At 41.5% G+C, this 19326-nt stretch overlaps 2 protein-coding genes across 2 annotated transcripts; one reads left to right on the top strand and one right to left on the bottom strand.

Moving 5' to 3' along the window:
* Nucleotides 1-422: 422 nt before the first annotated feature.
* On the bottom strand, nucleotides 423-6411 carry LOC115411095 (metalloreductase STEAP2-like). The gene is made up of 6 exons (XM_030123035.1): nucleotides 6378-6411; nucleotides 1733-1865; nucleotides 1442-1699; nucleotides 821-987; nucleotides 513-550; nucleotides 423-426 (listed from the first exon to the last, which is right to left on the bottom strand). The coding sequence occupies exons 2-6, from the start codon at nucleotides 1836-1838 to the stop codon at nucleotides 423-425; spliced, it is 573 nt and encodes a 190-aa protein (XP_029978895.1). The 5' UTR covers nucleotides 1839-1865; nucleotides 6378-6411.
* A 2186-nt stretch (nucleotides 6412-8597) lies between these two features.
* On the top strand, nucleotides 8598-13156 carry LOC115410887 (UDP-N-acetylglucosamine transferase subunit ALG14 homolog). Its single transcript, XM_030122711.1, has 4 exons — nucleotides 8598-8752; nucleotides 9705-9856; nucleotides 10853-10975; nucleotides 12834-13156. Exons 1-4 carry the CDS (start codon nucleotides 8608-8610, stop codon nucleotides 13062-13064), a joined length of 651 nt encoding a protein of 216 aa, XP_029978571.1. The 5' UTR covers nucleotides 8598-8607; the 3' UTR covers nucleotides 13065-13156.
* The last annotated feature ends 6170 nt before the right edge of the window (nucleotides 13157-19326 follow it).

Here is a 19326-nt window from a genome sequence, read left to right as displayed (position 1 = left end):
GTGTATTACCTGTGTACTTGCGTCCATAGGGCTGGTCTGCTGCATGTGTGTGTGTGTGTGTGTGTGTGTGTATTTGTGTATATCTGTGTGTATTACCTGTGTACTTGCGTCCATAGGGCTGGTCTGCTGCATGTGTGTGTGTGTGTGTGTGTGTGTATTTGTGTATATCTGTGTGTATTACCTGTGTACTTGCGTCCATAGGGCTGGTCTGCTGCATGTGTGTGTATCTGTGTGTATTTGTGTATATCTGTGTGTATTACCTGTGTACTTGCGTCCATAGGGCTGGTCTGCTGCATGTGTGTGTATCTGTGTGTATTTGTGTATATCTGTGTGTATTACCTGTGTACTTGCGTCCATAGGGCTGGTCTGCTGCATGTGTGTGTGTGTGTGTGTGTGTGTGTATTTGTGTATATCTGTGTGTATTACCTGTGTATTTGCGTCCATAGGGCTGGTCTGCTGCATGTGTGTGTATCTGTGTGTATTTGTGTATATCTGTGTGTATACCTGTGTACTTGCGTCCATAGGGCTGGTCTGCTGCATGTGTGTGTATCTGTGTGTATTTGTGTATATCTGTGTGTATTACCTGTGTACTTGCGTCCATAGGGCTGGTCTGCTGCATGTGTGTGTATCTGTGTGTATTTGTGTATATCTGTGTGTATTACCTGTGTACTTGCGTCCATAGGGCTGGTCTGCTGCATGTGTGTGTATCTGTGTGTATTTGTGTATATCTGTGTGTATTACCTGTGTACTTGCGTCCATAGGGCTGGTCTGCTGCATGTGTGTGTATCTGTGTGTATTTGTGTATATCTGTGTGTATTACCTGTGTACTTGCGTCCATAGGGCTGGTCTGCTGCATGGCCCAGGCTGAGATGACATTAAAGCCTTTGACCACCGTGGACTGTGGCAGCAGTGATGCCAGGTACTCTGCGTTGGACTCGGGGTACTGGTTCACTCTGCGGTTGTTACTCACGTCCACCAGGATCTTCCCTGAACAACAACCGAGAAGAAGATTAAAAAAAAGACAGGAGATAAGATGATCCACAAACATTTGACTGTTTTCACTCAAACACACAGAACAGTTCGGACTGGACATGATTTCTATTTGATTCTGTTCTTATTGAACTGGTTCTGATCCAGTTCAGATTCAACTGGTCTGAATGTAGAACCAGAACTGACATGAGTCTGACACACCTGCTTTAAACCACCTGTGTGGATCTGTGTGTATGTGTGTGTATATGTGTATATTTGTGTGTATATCTGTGTATATTTGTGTATATTTGTGTGTGTATGTGTGTATATTTGTGTATATCTGTGTGTATTAGTGTGTGTATGTGTGTATATTTGTGTATATCTGTGTGTGTATGTGTGTATATTTGTGTATATCTGTGTGTATTAGTGTGTGTATATAAGTGTATGTCAGTGTGTATGTGTGTGTGTGTACCTTCCAGCAGGTGTTTGAGGTCCCACAGGACCGGGTAGTGCTCTCTGCGGATGGCCAGGAACACGATGGCGGCCTTGGCCACGGCGTCCTCGTGGTGCGTCACGTCCACCACATGAGGGAAGGACTGGGCGGCCATCTTGGGCTGGCGGCTGCCCACCACCACATGGAAGCCGCGGTGCAGCAGACGCATGGTCAGGGACCTGGAGAAGTCCCCCGAGCCCAGGACGGCCACAGTGGGCTGGACGGGACGGTCCACGCTCCCTCCCGCCCCCGCCCCCACCCCCACCCCCACCCCCAGCCCGTTCTGCACGGCCTGGCCGCCGCGGTGGAGGCGCTGAGACGACGAGGCCGTGAGGAAGACGGGGCTCCGCCCACCGCTCATGGACATGGAGTCCATCGCTGCTATTGGACGAACGGAGATGACCTGGGAGGAGACGAAACGAGCGGATCACCATGGAAACGCATTTAAAGGAACATCTGTACAAGACAGTGAATCAGATCTGAACAACAGATGATATTATGATGATGATGATGGTAATTATTGCCTGTGATTTGATTAAATGACTATTTGACAAAGTGTTGAACAAAGTGTAACTGTTTATTGAGTTCTACTTCAGTCAAATACTGCTAAACATTAGTTCCACTGTTGTGTTTCACACAGACACTTATTGTGATGCACATGAGTCCAGGCCACACCCCCAGTTGGATGTAATGCTGCCTTCAGGGCCGTTTTTTTCAGTCTGTAAGTCACGACTTCAAACCACGACTCACAACTTTGTAACGTTCCAGGTAAGTCACACCAAACTGCCTGAGCGCAAGGAATTATGGGAGTTCGATGTAAATAAACCAGCATGGTGGACCGTATGCTATGTTCATTTATAGTCATTTCTATCCCACAGGTGTCTGTTCTTTGATTATTTGAGGGAAACAGAGAAAAAACGGTGCAGAAGGACAGAGAAGCTGTTCTACCTTTAATGTTCGTTGTATATTTGGATTCAGATTTGGTTTAATTTCTTCTGTCACTCATTGGACTAAAACTAGCTAACACTAGAGCAGCTGCTGATTCTACGGAACATTTACAGAGAAATCCTGTCAGATCAATACCTTGTTTTAATAAATAATCTGCATAAACACCTCATCCATGGGGGGGCGCCATTGCTACGTGACGTCAGAACTAGGGAACTGGGAGAACATGGATCTAGTACGAGTTCACAGGTGAGAAGCAGTGGCGGAACATGTCAGTACTGGGCCCTTTAAACCCATTAAAGCTTGTAACTGCATCGTTTAACGACACACACGCCACAACAGCAGGTCTTACAGGTGCTACTATGTTTTTGACACACACCTCAAAGAATTTGATAGTAAGGGTTCAGCACCACGGACAGCAACCACGTCATTTTGACATCAATCAAACGGACGTGAACATCACATGAGTCTGACACCCACTGGAACCAAACACTTCAACTACTGACGGCACAGCAGATACTGGAGCAACAGCTGGAATGTTTTATAAGGTTGGCCCGGCGGTCCAGGAGTTCACCTACAAACACACATGCATCAACAGCAGTGGACCGACTCAGCTCCGTTTAAAGGCACATGGTGAACCTGCGCTCTGTCAACTCACCCACAATGCACTGCACATCCATCGTCTTGGCTCGCTCATTCTCAATGGAAAAAATTACAAGTTGGTTTTTAACGAGCTTTAACTTTGAGAATGAGCCGCTGCTTTTTTATTCAGTGTCTGATACTTCCCTTTGCAGCACAGGTGGTGGGGGGGGGGGGGGGGTCAAGCCCCATGCTGTCCCCCGGTCTTACAAACTCTTCACCCCCCCACCCCCCTGAGTCCGTGCATACTTCCCAGTTTCCCTCTGCAGGTGCACCTGTCCACAGTTTCCAGCTCACTCACACACTGTCAGTGATGGTGTGAATGCTCCTGTCCATCTGGTCCCTGTCTGGGGGGTCAGTACTGGGGGGCTTCAGTCACTGCTGTCTGTGGGGTCAGTACTGGGGGCTTCAGTCTGTGGGGTCAGTACTGGGGGCTTCAGTCACTGCTGTCTGGGGGGGCAGTACTGGGGGGCTTCAGTCACTGCTGTCTGTGGGGTCAGTACTGGGGGCTTCAGTCTGTGGGGTCAGTACTGGGGGCTTCAGTCACTGCTGTCTGTGGGGTCAGTACTGGGGGGCTTCAGTCACTGCTGTCTGTGGGGTCAGTACTGGGGGCTTCAGTCACTGCTGTCTGTGGGGTCAGTACTGGGGGCTTCAGTCTGTGGGGTCAGTACTGGGGGGCTTCAGTCACTGCTGTCTGTGGGGTCAGTACTGGGGGGCTTCAGTCACTGCTGTCTGTGGGGTCAGTACTGGGGGGCTTCAGTCACTGTTGTCTGTGGGGTCAGTACTGGGGGCTTCAGTCACTGCTGTCTGTGGGGTCAGTACTGGGGGCTTCAGTCACTGCTGTCTGTGGGGTCAGTACTGGGGGCTTCAGTCTGTGGGGTCAGTACTGGGGGGCTTCAGTCACTGCTGTCTGTGGGGTCAGTACTGGGGGCTTCAGTCACTGCTGTCTGTGGGGTCAGTACTGGGGGCTTCAGTCACTGCTGTCTGTGGGGTCAGTACTGGGGGGCTTCAGTCACTGCTGTCTGGGGGGTCAGTACTGGGGGCTTCAGTCACTGCTGTCTGGGGGGTCAGTACTGGGGGGCTTCAGTCACTGCTGTCTGGGGGGTCAGTACTGGGGGCTTCAGTCACTGCTGTCTGTGGGGTCAGTACTGGGGGGCTTCAGTCACTGCTGTCTGTGGGGTCAGTACTGGGGGGCTTCAGTCACTGCTGTCTGTGGGGTCAGTACTGGGGGCTTCAGTCACTGCTGTCTGTGGGGTCAGTACTGGGGGGCTTCAGTCACTGCTGTCTGGGGGGTCAGTACTGGGGGCTTCAGTCTGTGGGGTCAGTACTGGGGGCTTCAGTCACTGCTGTCTGTGGGGTCAGTACTGGGGGGCTTCAGTCACTGCTGTCTGTGGGGTCAGTACTGGGGGCTTCAGTCACTGCTGTCTGTGGGGTCAGTACTGGGGGGCTTCAGTCACTGCTGTCTGGGGGGTCAGTCCTGGGGGGCTTCAGTCACTGCTGTCTGTGGGGTCAGTACTGGGGGGCTTCAGTCACTGCTGTCTGTGGGGTCAGTACTGGGGGGCTTCAGTCACTGCTGTCTGGGGGGGTCAGTACTGGGGGCTTCAGTCACTGCTGTCTGGGGGGTCAGTACTGGGGGCTTCAGTCACTGCTGTCTGTGGGGTCAGTACTGGGGGGCTTCAGTCACTGCTGTCTGTGGGGTCAGTACTGGGGGCTTCAGTCTGTGGGGTCAGTACTGGGGGCTTCAGTCACTGCTGTCTGTGGGGTCAGTACTGGGGGGCTTCAGTCACTGCTGTCTGTGGGGTCAGTACTGGGGGGCTTCAGTCACTGCTGGTGGTTTCCAGTTCATCTCCAGGAGGATTAGGAGTTGGACGGACAAAAAAAAGTGTCCTCCACCTTAACTTGTCTTTTTCTTGCTCTCTCTTCTTTTCTTTGCGTTCTGTCGCTCCTCTCTATATGAACTGCCACTTCTGACCTCCTTCGTTCAGACCCACACGTCTGCTCTCTGTGTTCACCGGTGGTAGATGATTCCATCTGTGGACGGCTGCTGATGACGATTTTACCCAAAATACATTTGGGGACAGTACCAGCGATCCTTTTGTAAATTTAAACATTGTCAAGTCAGCTGTGAGGGTGAATATGAAACCAGAAATACAACACACACTATATGCAATGTTTGGAATGAACGTACAAAACCAAAGTCAACCTTTTCCATTTTCAGCGACCGTGACTCAAAAGGCTGAAGCAGCTTCTACCAACACACACACACTGGGTTCATCATATGAGAAGAACACAGGAAGACCTGACCAGGAGGAAACTCATTCCACTGGAAGTTCTGGTCAGGGCCTGATGCTTGGTCCCAGGCCCCCCAAGGCCAGTGGACCACTGCCCCCCCCTTCCCGAAGCCCCACCCCTGGTGGGAAGTCCCAGGTTGACTGACACTCCAGTGCATTTTCACCAGTAGGATGGAAAAGCAGGAGGTACAGGTGGAGGTGGAACGCAGCATTAGTTCCATGTTCAGTTAGTCCGCTGGATCCAAACGGGTCTGAGACTGAGGGGACAGATTAGAGGGAGACATGGAACTGGACCGGACTGGACCAGTTTACATCTGGAACTGGACCGGACTGGACCAGTTTACATCTGGAACCGGACTGGACCAGTTTACATCTGGACACATTTACAGACACACTGAAGACTGATGGAATTATTATTATTATTAATATTATATAAATATTTGTTCATAAATCCTTTTACTTTCATACTTTCTGTGTTTGTTGTTTCAGGGTTTTTTTTGTTTTGTTTTGTTTTTTTTAATAAATAACAGTTGTTTGTCATTTTCTCACATGTCTGATTCACATTTTTACTGTTTGTTTTTTTTTTTTTCGCCCATTCAAATAATCGTTTAATCGAATCCAAGAACATAATCGATAGTTTAATCGATCCCAAACAGAACGGACAGCTGCAGCTGTACTGCGGCCATGCTTGGACCGGTGTCCCTCTGTGTTTATCCTCCAGGTGGTCCCGGTGGTCCCGGTGGTTCCAGCCTCAGCCGGACTCTGTCGTGTTTTCTGGTTCGTGGGTTCGGTCGGACCTCCGTGCCGGTAGCAGACACCGGTCCACCGGAACCACACCGACCTTCGGCGCGTGCAGACAGCTGTCCTGTGAAGGACACGGCGGTGGCACTGCCTGCACCTGTGGCTCTGCAGCACGGCACGGCACGGCACGGCCGCACATCCCCGTCAACCATATCAGACAGATGTGTTGTGATGGTACCCACCCGGACCCACCCGGACCACCCGGACCCACTGGACCCACCCGGACCCACTGGACCCACCTGGCTCCACTGGACCCGGATGCCTTCACAGCACAGACGCTGCCATCCTCATCTTCATCCTCATCCTCTTCATCCTCCTCCTCTTCCTCACTGTGGTCCAGCCCAGCCTCCTCAGCTGTTTGAGCACATGAGGCGTTCACGGACTTCATAGATTATCGGACATAGCCGTGACGGTTTGGAAAACGTCCCCTAAAAGGACGAAAAAAAACTTTATTTGATCCAGTTCATTCACACTGTAAAGAAAATCTGTAATTTAACAGAATTTTCACTGTTTATTTGACAGATTTTTCCTGTATTTTTAAGATTCAGAAAAATATCAATGAAATGACAAAAACAGACTGTGATTTTACATGTCAAATGGAAAACAACACGAAGAAACTGTAACTGTGAATAACCAAAAAAATGTACATTTTTTTTTAAAAGAAATGTTTTCTTTTTTCACAGAAAAATTCAGTTAAAATACATTTGCAAATGTATCCTAATTTCACAAATATTTCTTTTCTATTTATGAGATTAAACTGTTAATTTAAAGTTTAATACTGTAAAAAAAATAAATAAATAAAACCAGATAAAATTACTGACAGTTAACGGTAACAGAAGTATTAGTTCTGTCAGTTGAACCAGACTTGTTTGTTCATTGACAAATATCTTGTGTAATTATAGGAGGTTTCACAACAAAAATGTTGAATAAATGTATTTTTGTGAATGTATAACATGTATAAGCACTGATAAACTGTCCAAATACAGTTTTTATCAGTGGATTGGACAACTGAGTCTCACTGAAAATTATTTATACATATATTTATAGGGAACTGGATTGTTTTAATACATGTAAATATTCTTTATTAAACATTAAAAAGTCAAAAAAAAAACAAAAAAACATGCAAAATCTCATGTAAAGTTAGGGCAAAAAATGTATTTTAATTATGGAAATTACTGTATTTTTTATGACATGATTATTTTCCATTATTTAACAGTATTTTTTCAGCACCCCTGCTGCCAAAACACCATTCTTTTTTTTTTTCTTTTTTTTTTTTTTTTACAATTTTTTATTTTTAATTTTTTTAAACAGTACATATTTTGTCTGTTTTACCTCATTTCATCGGTGAATACGCATCTATTATTATTTTAATTCAGGTTACAACACTTTTTTTTTTATCATTATTTCAAATTATACATTTACATAAACATGTACTTATACATAAGGAACCACACAGACACAATATATATATTAAAAAAAAAAAAAAAAAAAAAAAAACAAATTATACAACAAACCTACAAACCTATAACCCCCCCCCCTCCCCCTCCCAAAAAAAAAGAAGACAAACCCCCACCCCACCCTCACCAAAAAAAAACAAAAAAACCCACACTTTTAACACAGTACATAGGGCACATATTTCCTTCTTGTGCTTCCTTAACTTAACCTCCTCAGACCCAGCTATGCATTTTTGTCCTCTGTAGGGGACAAAAGTTTGACAGTTTTTACCTAAAAAAAAATGCTGTCCATTACAAAGGACATTCCACTGAAAAATAAAGACATATAAATAAATAAATACATACATACATAAAAACGTAATCTGAAAAAACTGTTGCATTATGCAGTTTCCAATCAAACAATTGTTTAGCGTAAAAAAAAAAAAAAAAAAAAAAGCTAAAATTTTCAGTTTCCTGGGTCTCAGGAGGTTAAAACAAAAACCATACTATTAAAAAACACATTTAAATTAGAAATGATCATCAAGTGCTAAAGTTTAGATTTGAATAAACTATGTGAAGAGATTTATGTCCAGGTTAAATTTATTTCTATAACACATTTAAAACAACACAGTCTGCCCAAAGTGATAGAAGTAAAATACATGATTAGTAATCTAGTAAAAATGAGACTAAAATATACTGAAACCGATAAGAACAAATATAAGATAAACAGGATAAAACATCTAAAACATGACCAAAATATAACCATACTAATGCATACATTTATGTTTAGGAGCACATTTTTCTTTGGTAAAGAGCATTTAGTTGAGTCTAAGTCACAGACAAACAGACCACAGCATTAGTTTCACAGTTCAAATTTATTATAAAAGTAACTGGCAGTTCAGACCAACACAGAGGGATGTATTTTTCCTAAACCTGCAGACTCCGGATGTGCCTGTGAGTCTGCGTGCAGGGATCACAGTGCCCGTCTCTTTCCCGTTTTTGGTCCTTCACAGTGTCCGTAGTTGTCATAGTTGTCATGTCGTTCCTTCCGGTTGTTGTGTTTGTCTTAATATTCCTTTGTTTTGTGTTTCTCCTGAGGTTGTACGTTGTCATTAAAACTGGATCTAAGTATAAACCCGGGTCCAAAGGTTCGGTTGTCGTTCTGGCCGTGGCAGGTTCAGGTAATAATCAGAAGTAAAGCGGTACTTCAGTGTTAGCTGTTAGCAGTTAGCTACTTATGCTAATGCCTCTGTTATTGTAGTGTAACCCAAGTCAGTTATTCCAGTGTTATTGTCCTTTTAACAGTGTTATTGTCCTTTTAACAGTGTTACTGTCCTTTTAACAGTGTTATTGTCCTTTTAACAGTATTATTGTTGGGTTAGATGTGCGGACAGCCCAGTGCACCTGTCCGTGTCTCTGTCTTCGTTGTCTACCGAGGTGCAGTTAGCAGCAGGTTGGACATTCAAAGCCATCTCCTCAGGGACTATCAATAAGTTACTGCTGTAAACGTTTTTCTTCAATAGCTTCTCAGTCATGTGACCCAGTGACTCCAAACCAGTTTCAAATAATTATAATAAAGAGGATCTTTAGGAAACGCCACATAATATTTCTGTCCAGTCTGTATTAATATTTTTTTGAGGAATATTATTATTATTATTTTTTTTTTTTTTTTTTTTTCAAAAAATGTCAATTTTTCCTCAATAGCTTCCTAGTCATGTGACCCAGTGACTCCAAACCAGTCTCAAATTATTATAATAAAGGGGAACTTCAGAGACTGGTTTGGAGTCACTGAGACACACGACTAGGAAGCTATTGAGGAAAAATTGACATTTAAAAAAAAAAAAATAATAATAATAATAATAATAATAATATTCCTCAAAAAAATATTAATACAGACTGGACAGAAATATTATGTGGCGTTTCCTAAAGATCCTCTTTATTATAATTATTTGAGACTGGTTTGGAGTCACTGGGTCACATGACTGAGAAGCTATTGAAGAAAAACGTTTACAGCAGTAACTTATTGATAGTCCCTGAGGAGATGGCTTTGAATGTCCAACCTGCTGCTAACTGCACCTCAGTTCCATGTCTCTGTCTTCCATGTCTTTATCCTCTTCCTCCCTTGTGTCCCAGGCGGACACACCACTGAGCTGCTGCGGCTGATGGACAGTCTGTCTCCGTCGTACAAACCCAGACACTATGTTATCGCAGACACAGACAAGATCAGTGAGGAGAAAATCTGCACTTTTGAAAGTTCCAAAGAGCTCAGAGCGTCCGAGCCTCAGGTACACGGGTGTCTGTGGTGGTGCAGTACCGGCATTCACCAGCAGGGGGCGGGACACATCTGTTTATCTGCACAGTTAATGACCAAAACACAACTAAACCAACAGTTCAGTTCATTTATTAGTTTATTTCAGACACAAAGTATTACAAAACATAGGGGGAAAAAACAGAAAATTGCAGTGGCCCAGAGGTGCAACAGCCCAAAAATGTATCCACTATAAGAAAAAAAAGAACAGCCCAAAAAATTATCCACTATAAGAAAAAAAAAACCAGCCCAAAAAAGTATCCACTATAAGAAAAAAAAAAACAGCCCAAAAAATTATCCACTATAAGAAAAAAAACGTTATCCATCTTTTCAACTACAGGGTGCTGTTTACCCAAAGGTCTCATGCTTCTAAGTTTAGGTCCCCACAAAAAAAGCATAGGCTGAACATTTTTAAGGCCTTCAGCTAATGTGGCTAATGCTAACGAAGTAACCCACTGGAAGTGGACGTCGATGCGCTAAAAATAAAGTTATTTTAAAAACATATAGTGGATAATTTTTTGTGCTATTGTCTTTTTTTTTCCTCATAGTGGATAGTTTTTTAGCCTGTTAGCTTTTTTTTCTTATAGTGGAAACCCCTGGGTTAAATAAATGTGAGAACTCCTGGGTTTAATAAAACAAATATTTGGTCTCAGGTGCTGCACAAACTGTCTGTGCTACTGGACCTTAGATGAACCATACGGTTGACTCTTCGATCTGTTATTGTTTCATTCAGTCTCGATGTTGTGAAGACACACAACGATGCAAATGAAAATAATAAATCAATCCCCTCGTGCATTTATTTTCGGCCTGTTTGGACAGTTTCAGTGGAAGTGTCAGATATTCCAGCATACATCTGTCAGTAGAATAAACACTCCTGTCCAGTTACCTGAGAACATGGGTTTGATCCGGTTTACGTGAACCTCCAGTTTTTAGGAGGACTGAGTTCTGATCCACATGTGGTCCTGGTTCCTAGTTCACCATCTGTCGGGTCCCACGGAGTCGGGAGGTCCATCAGTCCTGGAGTTCATCTGTGATCAGCACGCTCCACGCCCTGCTCTACTCTGTACCGCTGGTCTACAAACTCAGACCGGACCTGGTGAGTCAGCAGGACTAGACCTGTTCAGACCAGACCTGGTGTGTCAGCAGGAATAGACCTGTTCAGACCGAACCTGGTGAGTCCACTATTCTGCACCAGCAGGACTAGACCTGCTTAGACTGGACCTGGACCTGGTGAGTCCACAGTCCTGCACCAGCAGGGATAGACCTGCTCAGACCGGACCTGGTGAGTCCACAGTTCTGGAACAGCAGGACTAGACCTGCTCAGACCGGACCTGGTGAGTTAGCAGGACTAGACCTGCTCAGACCGGACCTGGTCCAACTCCATCAGACTCATTAAATGTCACTCAGTCTGTGTGGACCCAGTCCAGTAGATGAGATCAGAACCCTTTATGATCCAGCTGCAGAACCAGGTACAGGACCAGAAGAGCCTTAACACTGGGTCTGGACTCATGGGTCTGGACTCATGTGGAACCCCTCAGTCCACTGGATCCTCACAGAATCACCTCCAGAACTGTGCATTAAACCTGTAAAATGGGAATTAGTTCAGTTTTATTCGGAGTCCATTATTCATCAGATAATAAAGAACATAAAACATGATCAAACTAAAGGAGTGGGAGGAAGTCGAACCATAGACTCCACCCCCTTTTTACAAACTAATAAATTAATTCTGCTTCCTTTGCTTTGTTAACACACTTTTTTAAACTTCTTTTTCTGTATATTAAATTATGCAATAAGCAATTAAGCAATAAGTCATCAATAAATGCATATATGCACATATAAATGCATTATTTTATATATAGACTGGATTTCATACATATACATGCTGTTCATATATATGAATGCATACATTACATGCTGTTTACACACATATATATATAGATATATATACAGATATATACACACTGTTTACATAGATGTACTACTGTTAATACTGTAAACATTGTGTCTGTTCATAGTTTATGTCTGTTTTTCCAGCAGGTGGTGATGACACATATGCAGATATTCCCTTTACCAGTAAATTAAACCCATTTGAACCCAAACTAAACATAAACTCAGTTCAGTTCAAAGTTCATTCAGTCTCTGTTTGTAGAATTCAACCACAGAGGTCTGAGTCCAGTGGAGGAAAAGCAGATCTGACGGAGTCTCTGGTTGTGTTAGTGCTGCTGTGGGTCAGGTTTACACACACACTATAAAAGGATCAGCTGTGTGGACGCACATTATGGGGTACGGCTGTGTGTGTTACCATGGTAACGTGTGTGTTACTGTAGGTGGCCGTCCCACAGCACTGATGCATCTTCCTGTGAACAGACCACTACACCTGCTGTTCAGTAGCATGCAGAATGAGTGGAACATCTGTAAAACCCACTGAAGTGTCCAGTAAAAGCAGTAAAACCAGTGAATCCAGTCCAGATCAATGGAGCTGATAGAGAAAAGGCTGATGATGTGTTTAAATACAGGCTGAACGGTGCAGATAAACACACACACACACACACACACACACACACACTGACGGGGGGGGGTGTTTGTGTAGAACAGCTGTGTAAACCAGTGGTGGATGAACAGACGGAAATACAGACAACATGACAGACAGCCTCATCTGTCCACCCACAACATATCAGCTCCTCCTATTGGCTGTCATACAGGATTGAACCCTTATAGACCCAGACCGGATCCTTTGGGGGTCAGATTGGAGCCTTTGGGGGGCTGGTGTTGGCCCAGGGCCGTATGTTTGCCTCCTGTGGGTTAAAGTGCTGCTGATCTGAGAACAGTGGCTGTCTTGATCATGTGACTGCGGTTCGGCGTCACTAACGTCCTGAACTGTTCTATCCACTGAATAAACCACACTGTCCCTTCCAGGAATTAGCCTGAGCCCTGGTCTGTTTGTGTTTTTTCAGGTGCTGTGTAACGGCCCTGGGACCTGCGTCCCCCTGTGCGCCGCAGGACTTCTGCTCGGAATTCTGGGAATGAAGAAAGTCCTGATTGTTTATGTTGAAAGCATCTGCAGGGTGGACAGTCTGTCTGTGACGGGACGGATACTCTACCCTGTATCCGATTACTTCTTTGTGCAGTGGGCCACTCTGAGGGACAAGTACCCCAAAGCCATTTACCTGGGCCGGATAGTCTGACCACTGAGTCTGGGACCACCTGGGACCACCTGGGACCGTCTAGTACCGTCTGTGTGTGTGTTTGTCAGAGCTGTATGTAATAAATACTGTATTCTTGATAATTCTGTGTCTGAGTTTTCAGTGTTCGAACTGTTACAAAAACGCACAGTCTGATTTAAACCATAAACACTCACTTTAATATGATTTAAAATGAGTTTATTTGAGTAAATGAGTTATTTTAGGCTGATGAAAGGTTCATTTATTAATTAATGACCAATTAATTTATTTTTCTTATCAATGAAAGAGGACACTTTTCAGTTTAGATTTTACACATAATTTACTTTAAAATTTGTGGTTATTTTTTATATATTACAAATAAAGATATGGGGTTTGATTACAAAGTTTAATAAATATAAACAGACACATTTGGACTCATTTTATTCAATCAAAAGTGCTGAAGTGAGAGTTGGGGGTACTTGGATAAAAAAGTCGATTTCCAGGGGTACTCCATTGTAAAAAGTCTATTTCAGGAGGTACTCCGCTGTTTAAAGTCAATTTCAGGGGGTACTCCACTGTAAAAAGTATAATCAGGAGGTACTCCGCTGTAAAAAGTCTATTTCAGGGGGTACTCTGCTGTAAAAAGTATGTATCGGGGTACTCCACCGTAAAAAGTCTATTTCAGGGGGTACTCCGCTGTAAAAAGTCTATTTCAGGGGGTATTCCACTGTAAAAAGTATATTTCAGAGCGTACTCCGCTGTAAAAAGTCTATTTCAGGGGGTACTCCGCTGTAAAAAGTATATTTCAGGGGGTACTCCGCTGCAAAAAGTCTATTTCATGGGTACTCCACTGTAAAAAGTTAGTGAACCACTTAATTAATGGAAAAACTCATGTTCCCGACAGCACCTAAAGGCATCATTAGGTTCCAAAGTGCATCACACAAACTGATGAAAGTTCCCACGGCTGCAGGCTGTGGCTTCCTTTTCCCTCAGGGGGTGGAGTTGGGGGTGGAGTCAGAGACGCAGGGTCACTGTCATTTTTTATCCATGAATGAACAGACGCTTTTACATCCTTTTACTCCAGATGCTTTTACGTCCTTTTACTCCAGATGCTTTTACGTCCTTTTATTCCAGATGCTTTTATGTCCTTTTATTCCAGATGCTTTTACATCCTTTTATTCCAGATGCTTTTATGTCCTTTTATTCCAGATGCTTTTACATCCTTTTATTCCAGATGCTTTTATGTCCTTTTATTCCAGACACTTTTACATCCTTTTATTCCAGACGCTTTTACATCCTTTTACTCCAGATGCTTTTACGTCCTTTTATTCCAGATGCTTTTACGTCCTTTTATTCCAGATGCTTTTATGTCCTTTTATTCCAGATGCTTTTATGTCCTTTTATTCCAGATGCTTTTATGTCCTTTTATTCCAGATGCTTTTATGTCCTTTTATTCCAGATGCTTTTATGTCCTTTTATTCCAGATGGGTTCTGCTGGAGCTGTGCTGTCACCTCAGCTGTTTGGACCTGGTTCTGAAAAGACCTCTGCTCCTAAAATAATCCTGGAATGCAGACAGTCACTGCGTCCGTTAAAGCAGTTCAGTCTGAACTGTTCTACTGTTGTGTTTGTGTTTCCTTTGGTTCTGCGTCCTGTCCTCTGACAGGAAGAAGACGGAGACGCTGCAGAAACTGGACTGAAAAAGAAGGAACAGAGTCTAAGTCTGAGCTCCACAATGACACGAGGATATTTCTACACTGTTAAAAAAACAACAACAAAAAAAACAATATTATTCCGGCAGCAAGGCTGCGGAAAAAATACTGTAAAATAACAGAAAATAACCATCTCATAAAAATACGGTAATTTTCCATAATTCAAATACAGTTTTTTGCCCTAACTTTACATGAGATTTTACATATTTTTTTGACTTTTTAATGTTTAATAAAGAACATTTTCATGTATTAAAACAATCCAATTCCCTATAAATATATATATAAATAATTTTCAGTGAGACTCAGTTGTCCAATCCACTGATAAAAACTGTATTTGGACAGTTTATCAGTGCTTATACATGTTATACATTCACAAAAATACATTTATTCAACATTTTTGTTGTGAAACCTCCTGTAATTACACAAGATATTTGTCAATTAACAAACAAGTCTGGTTCAACTGACAGAACAAATACTTCTGTTACCGTTAACTGTCTGTAATTTTATCTGGTTTTATTTATTTATTTTTACAGTATTAAACTTTAAATTAACAGTTTAATCTCATAAATAGAAAAGAAATATTTGCGAAATTACGATACATTTGCAAATGTATTCTAACTGTATTTTTCTGTGAAAAACGAAAAAATTTATTTTAAAAAATTAAATTTCATGGTTCTTCACTGTTACAGTTTTTTTCCTGTTCTTTTCCATTTGACATGTAAAATCACAGTCTGTTTTTATCATTTCATTGATATTTTCCTGTATCTGAAAAATACAAGAAAAATCTGTCAAATAAACAGTGAAAATTCTGTTCAATTACAGATTTTTTTTACAGTGTAGGACAGAGGGCTGGTGGGGTGGGTCGTCAAACAGGGGCCACATTCAACCCGATCTGATCTGAAGTGGATCAGACCAGTCAAATAAAAACACAATAATATAAAATAAGGTCAACTCCAAAGCTTTTATTTCTAATGTCTGTGTTTTACAGTGAAAATGTTTATATTTACAAACTATAAGATGAACAAACTAAAATTTACAAAGAAAAATGTTCATTTGCACATGTTCATTCTATCGTACAGATCACAGTGGATCTACAAATACACAACATTTAAGAACAGACACAGTTTTTTGTAAAAGGATAGTTTGTAAATATAAACATTTTCATTTAATTTTACTTTTTTTTTTTTTTTTTTTTTTTTTACATGAAAACAAAGACAATCATTTGGAGTCATCATTATTTGTAGGTTTTTACGGTCGTATTTTACTGATCTGAGCCACTTCAGGTTGAACTGGAACCTGAACTCAAATGATTATTAATATTAGTCTTTTTTTAACTGTTCTTCTTCCTTTTCCCTCGTTTCCCTGTGCTCTCCATAAACTGTAAATGCTCTGCTTGGCTCTGAATTCTTCATTCATTCAACTCCACAGGTCCATCTGCAACACTATTTCTGACTAATGACACCACAAAGGTGGTTTGGAGCGCTGGCCCTTTAAATGCACAGGAGACACTTCAGGCCCCGCCCCCTCCAGGTTATTGGCTCTGCTGCTCTGTCCCCTTTAACCGACAACTGAAATATGAAATATGGGTGGACTAAACTCCTCCAACGTTTCCTTGCTAATGAAAAAATGAACAAACCAAACAAAAATTGAGCAAAATATTGAAAAAATTTTTTTTTAGCAAAATAATAAAAAAGAACAAAACCAACCAAATACTGAGCATAAATGTTGATTTTAAAAAAAAGAATAAAACCGACCAAAAATTGAGCAGAATAATGACAAAAATTGAGAAAACCGAAAAAAAAAAAAAAATTAGCAAAATAATGAAACAAATGAACAAAACTGAACAAAAATTGAGCAAAATAATGACAAAAAAAGAGAAAACTGAAAAAAAATTAAGCAAAATAATGAAAGAAATTAACAAAACCAACTGAAAATCAAGCCAAATAATGAACAAAACCGAACGAAAACTGAGCAAAATAATGACAAAAATTGAGAAAACCGATTTTTTTTTTTTTAGCAAAATAATGAAACAAATGAACAAAACTGAGCAAAATAATGAACAAATGAACAAAATCGAACAAAAATTGAGCAAAATAATGACAAAAGTTGAGAAAACCGAAAAAAATTTTGCAAAATAATTAAACAAATGAACAAAACCAAACAAAAATCAAACAAAAAATAATGAAAAAAAATGGAGAAAACTGAAAAAATAAAGCAAAATAATGAAAGAAATTAACAAAGCCAAACAAAGATTGAGCAAAATAATGACAAAATGAACAAAACCAATATGTGCAAATGTGGTAAAAAGTTTTAAAACTTAACTAATTAAGAGGTCAGATTGGACCCGGTTTTGGTCCGTGGACCGTATGTTTGACCCCTGTGCCATAGGGGCCAGGGTGGATCTGTGGGACCATGAGGGGTCAGGGTGGATCTGTGGGACCATGAGGGGTCAGGGTGGATCTGTGGGACCATGAGGGGTCAGGGTGGATCTGTGGGACCATGAGGGGCCAGGGTGGATCTGTGGGACCATGAGGGGCCAGGGTGGATCTGTGGGACCATGAGGGGTCAGGGTGGATCTGTGGGACCATGAGGGGTCAGGGTGGATCTGTGGGACCATGAGGGGTCAGGGTGGATCTGTGGGACCATGAGGGGTCAGGGTGGATCTGTGGGACCATGAGGGGCCAGGGTGGATCTGTGGGACCATGAGGGGCCAGGGTGGATCTGTGGGACCATGAGGGGCCAGGGTGGATCTGTGGGACCATTATCTGCCACACAACCCTCTGCCCACGGACAGAGTTTCTGAGTCACCACAGAGCGCTGGAACGTGTGATCCTGGAGCAGTGAACTCTGGGAAAACTGTGACTCTGTGACCTTTGACCCCTGATGGAAGGATGAGTCAACCACACAGTCCACATGGTCCCACACTGGAGTAAAGGCAGAACTGGAGCAGACCCAGACCCACATAAGAGACCCAGAACCAAGAACAGGGTCTGGATTTAACCCCCAAACCCCCACAGGTACACGTGGGACATGTTTTTATCTCGATATTTAACCCTTTTGAAGTGATTTAACCCCATTTCTTCCACTATTCTCCTCTGTATTTGGCAGTTGTTCAGTGTAAATCCTGTATTTTCTAGATTTCATTCTCTGATCCTGTGAATGTTCATTAAAACTCAGATTACAGTTGGTGGTTCTTGGTGTCCTTTGCCCCCCCACCCCCACCCCCACTTCCATCAGGTTTCTTCTGTCGGGTCCAGGCCTGCAGGAGAGGGCGGGACCGGACACCGTCCCTCCGCTCTGATTGGCTGCTGTGTTGCGTCAGTCATTGTCCTTCTTGTGCAAACTGAGCTTGTTGAGCAGCTTCTGACTGTGAGTTCATGAACCACCGTGGAAAATTATTTTTAACAATTCATTTTTTTATTATTATCATTTATTGTTTTTTTTATTTATTTGTGTTTTGTTTTATTATTATTCTGAGAAACAAAATCAGAATTTGGACTTTTTTCTCAAAATTCTGTTTTAAATGTTTTTATTATTATATTTCAGAGATTAAAGTCAGAAATCTGAGAAAAAAGTCAGAATTCAGACTTTTTTCTCAGAATTCTGACTTTTTTTTTCTAAGAATAATAATTTAAAATATATATTTGACTTTAATTTAAATTTTTTTCCATTACCCTAATCCTCTTCTGTATTTAGTTTGTTTTAAATTTTTTAATTATTATTTTTCAGAAATTAAAGTCAGAAATCTCAGAAAAAAGTCTGAATTCTGACTTTTTTTCTCAAAGTTGTGACTGTTTTAAATTGTTTTATTATCATAGTTCATAGATTAAAGTCAGAAATCTGAGGGGAAAAAAAGTCTGAATTTGGACTCTTTTCTCAAAATATTGATCGTTTTTAATTTATTTTTATTATTATAGTTCAGAGATTAAAGTCCAAAATCTGAGGAAAAAATAGTCTGAATTCCGACTTTTTCTCAAAATTCAGACTATTTTAATTTTTTTCATTATTATAATTCAGAGAATAAAGTCAGAAATCTGAGAAAAAAAAAAGTCTGAATTCTGAGTTTTTTTTCTCAAAGTTGTGACTGTTTTAAATTGTTTTATTATCATAGTTCAGAGATTAAAGTCAGAAATCTGAGAAAAAACTCTGAATTTGGATTCTTTTCTCAAAATACTGAGTGTTTTTAATTGTTTTTATTATTATAGTTCACAGGTTAAAGTCCAAAATCTGAGGGGAAAAAGAGTCTAATTCCAACTTTTTTTCTCAAAATTCTGTTTTAAATTTTTTAATTATTATTTTTCAGAGATTAAAGTCAGAAATCTGAGAGAAAAAAGACTGAATTCTGATTTTTTTTCCTCAGAATAATAATAAAAATATATATATCAGACCTCAATTTAATTTTTTTCCATGACCCTAATCCTCTTCTGTATTTAGTTAGTTTGAAATTTTTCAATTATTTTTGGAGATTAAAGTCATAATCTGAGAAAAAAGTCTGAATCCTGGCTTTTCTTCTCAGAATAATAATTAATGAATATATATTAGACCTTAGTTTTACTTTTTTCCCCCAGGCCCGCAG

This window comes from Sphaeramia orbicularis, chromosome 20, assembly GCF_902148855.1.
Source record: "Sphaeramia orbicularis chromosome 20, fSphaOr1.1, whole genome shotgun sequence".
In the NCBI taxonomy this organism is placed as follows: domain Eukaryota; kingdom Metazoa; phylum Chordata; class Actinopteri; order Kurtiformes; family Apogonidae; genus Sphaeramia; species Sphaeramia orbicularis.
The sequence above is the reverse complement of the archived record's forward strand: the minus strand, read 5'-3'. Positions and strand labels throughout refer to the sequence as shown.

Excerpts from the sequence above, each read along its gene's own strand:
- LOC115411095 (XM_030123035.1), bottom strand. The coding sequence starts at position 1,838 with ATGGACTCCATGTCCATGAGCGGTGGGCGGAGCCCCGTCTTCCTCACG. Across the intron at positions 1,700-1,732 it reads CGTGCAGAACGGGCTGGGGG|GCGTGGACCGTCCCGTCCAG; the intron begins TGGGGGTGGGGG and ends GGGCGGGAGGGA. Across the intron at positions 988-1,441 it reads CCTCAAACACCTGCTGGAAG|GGAAGATCCTGGTGGACGTG; the intron begins GTACACACACAC and ends GTTGTTGTTCAG.
- LOC115410887 (XM_030122711.1), top strand. The coding sequence starts at position 8,608 with ATGTCGTTCCTTCCGGTTGTTGTGTTTGTCTTAATATTCCTTTGTTTT. Across the intron at positions 8,753-9,704 it reads TCTGGCCGTGGCAGGTTCAG|GCGGACACACCACTGAGCTG; the intron begins GTAATAATCAGA and ends CTTGTGTCCCAG. Across the intron at positions 9,857-10,852 it reads TCAGAGCGTCCGAGCCTCAG|TTCACCATCTGTCGGGTCCC; the intron begins GTACACGGGTGT and ends CCTGGTTCCTAG.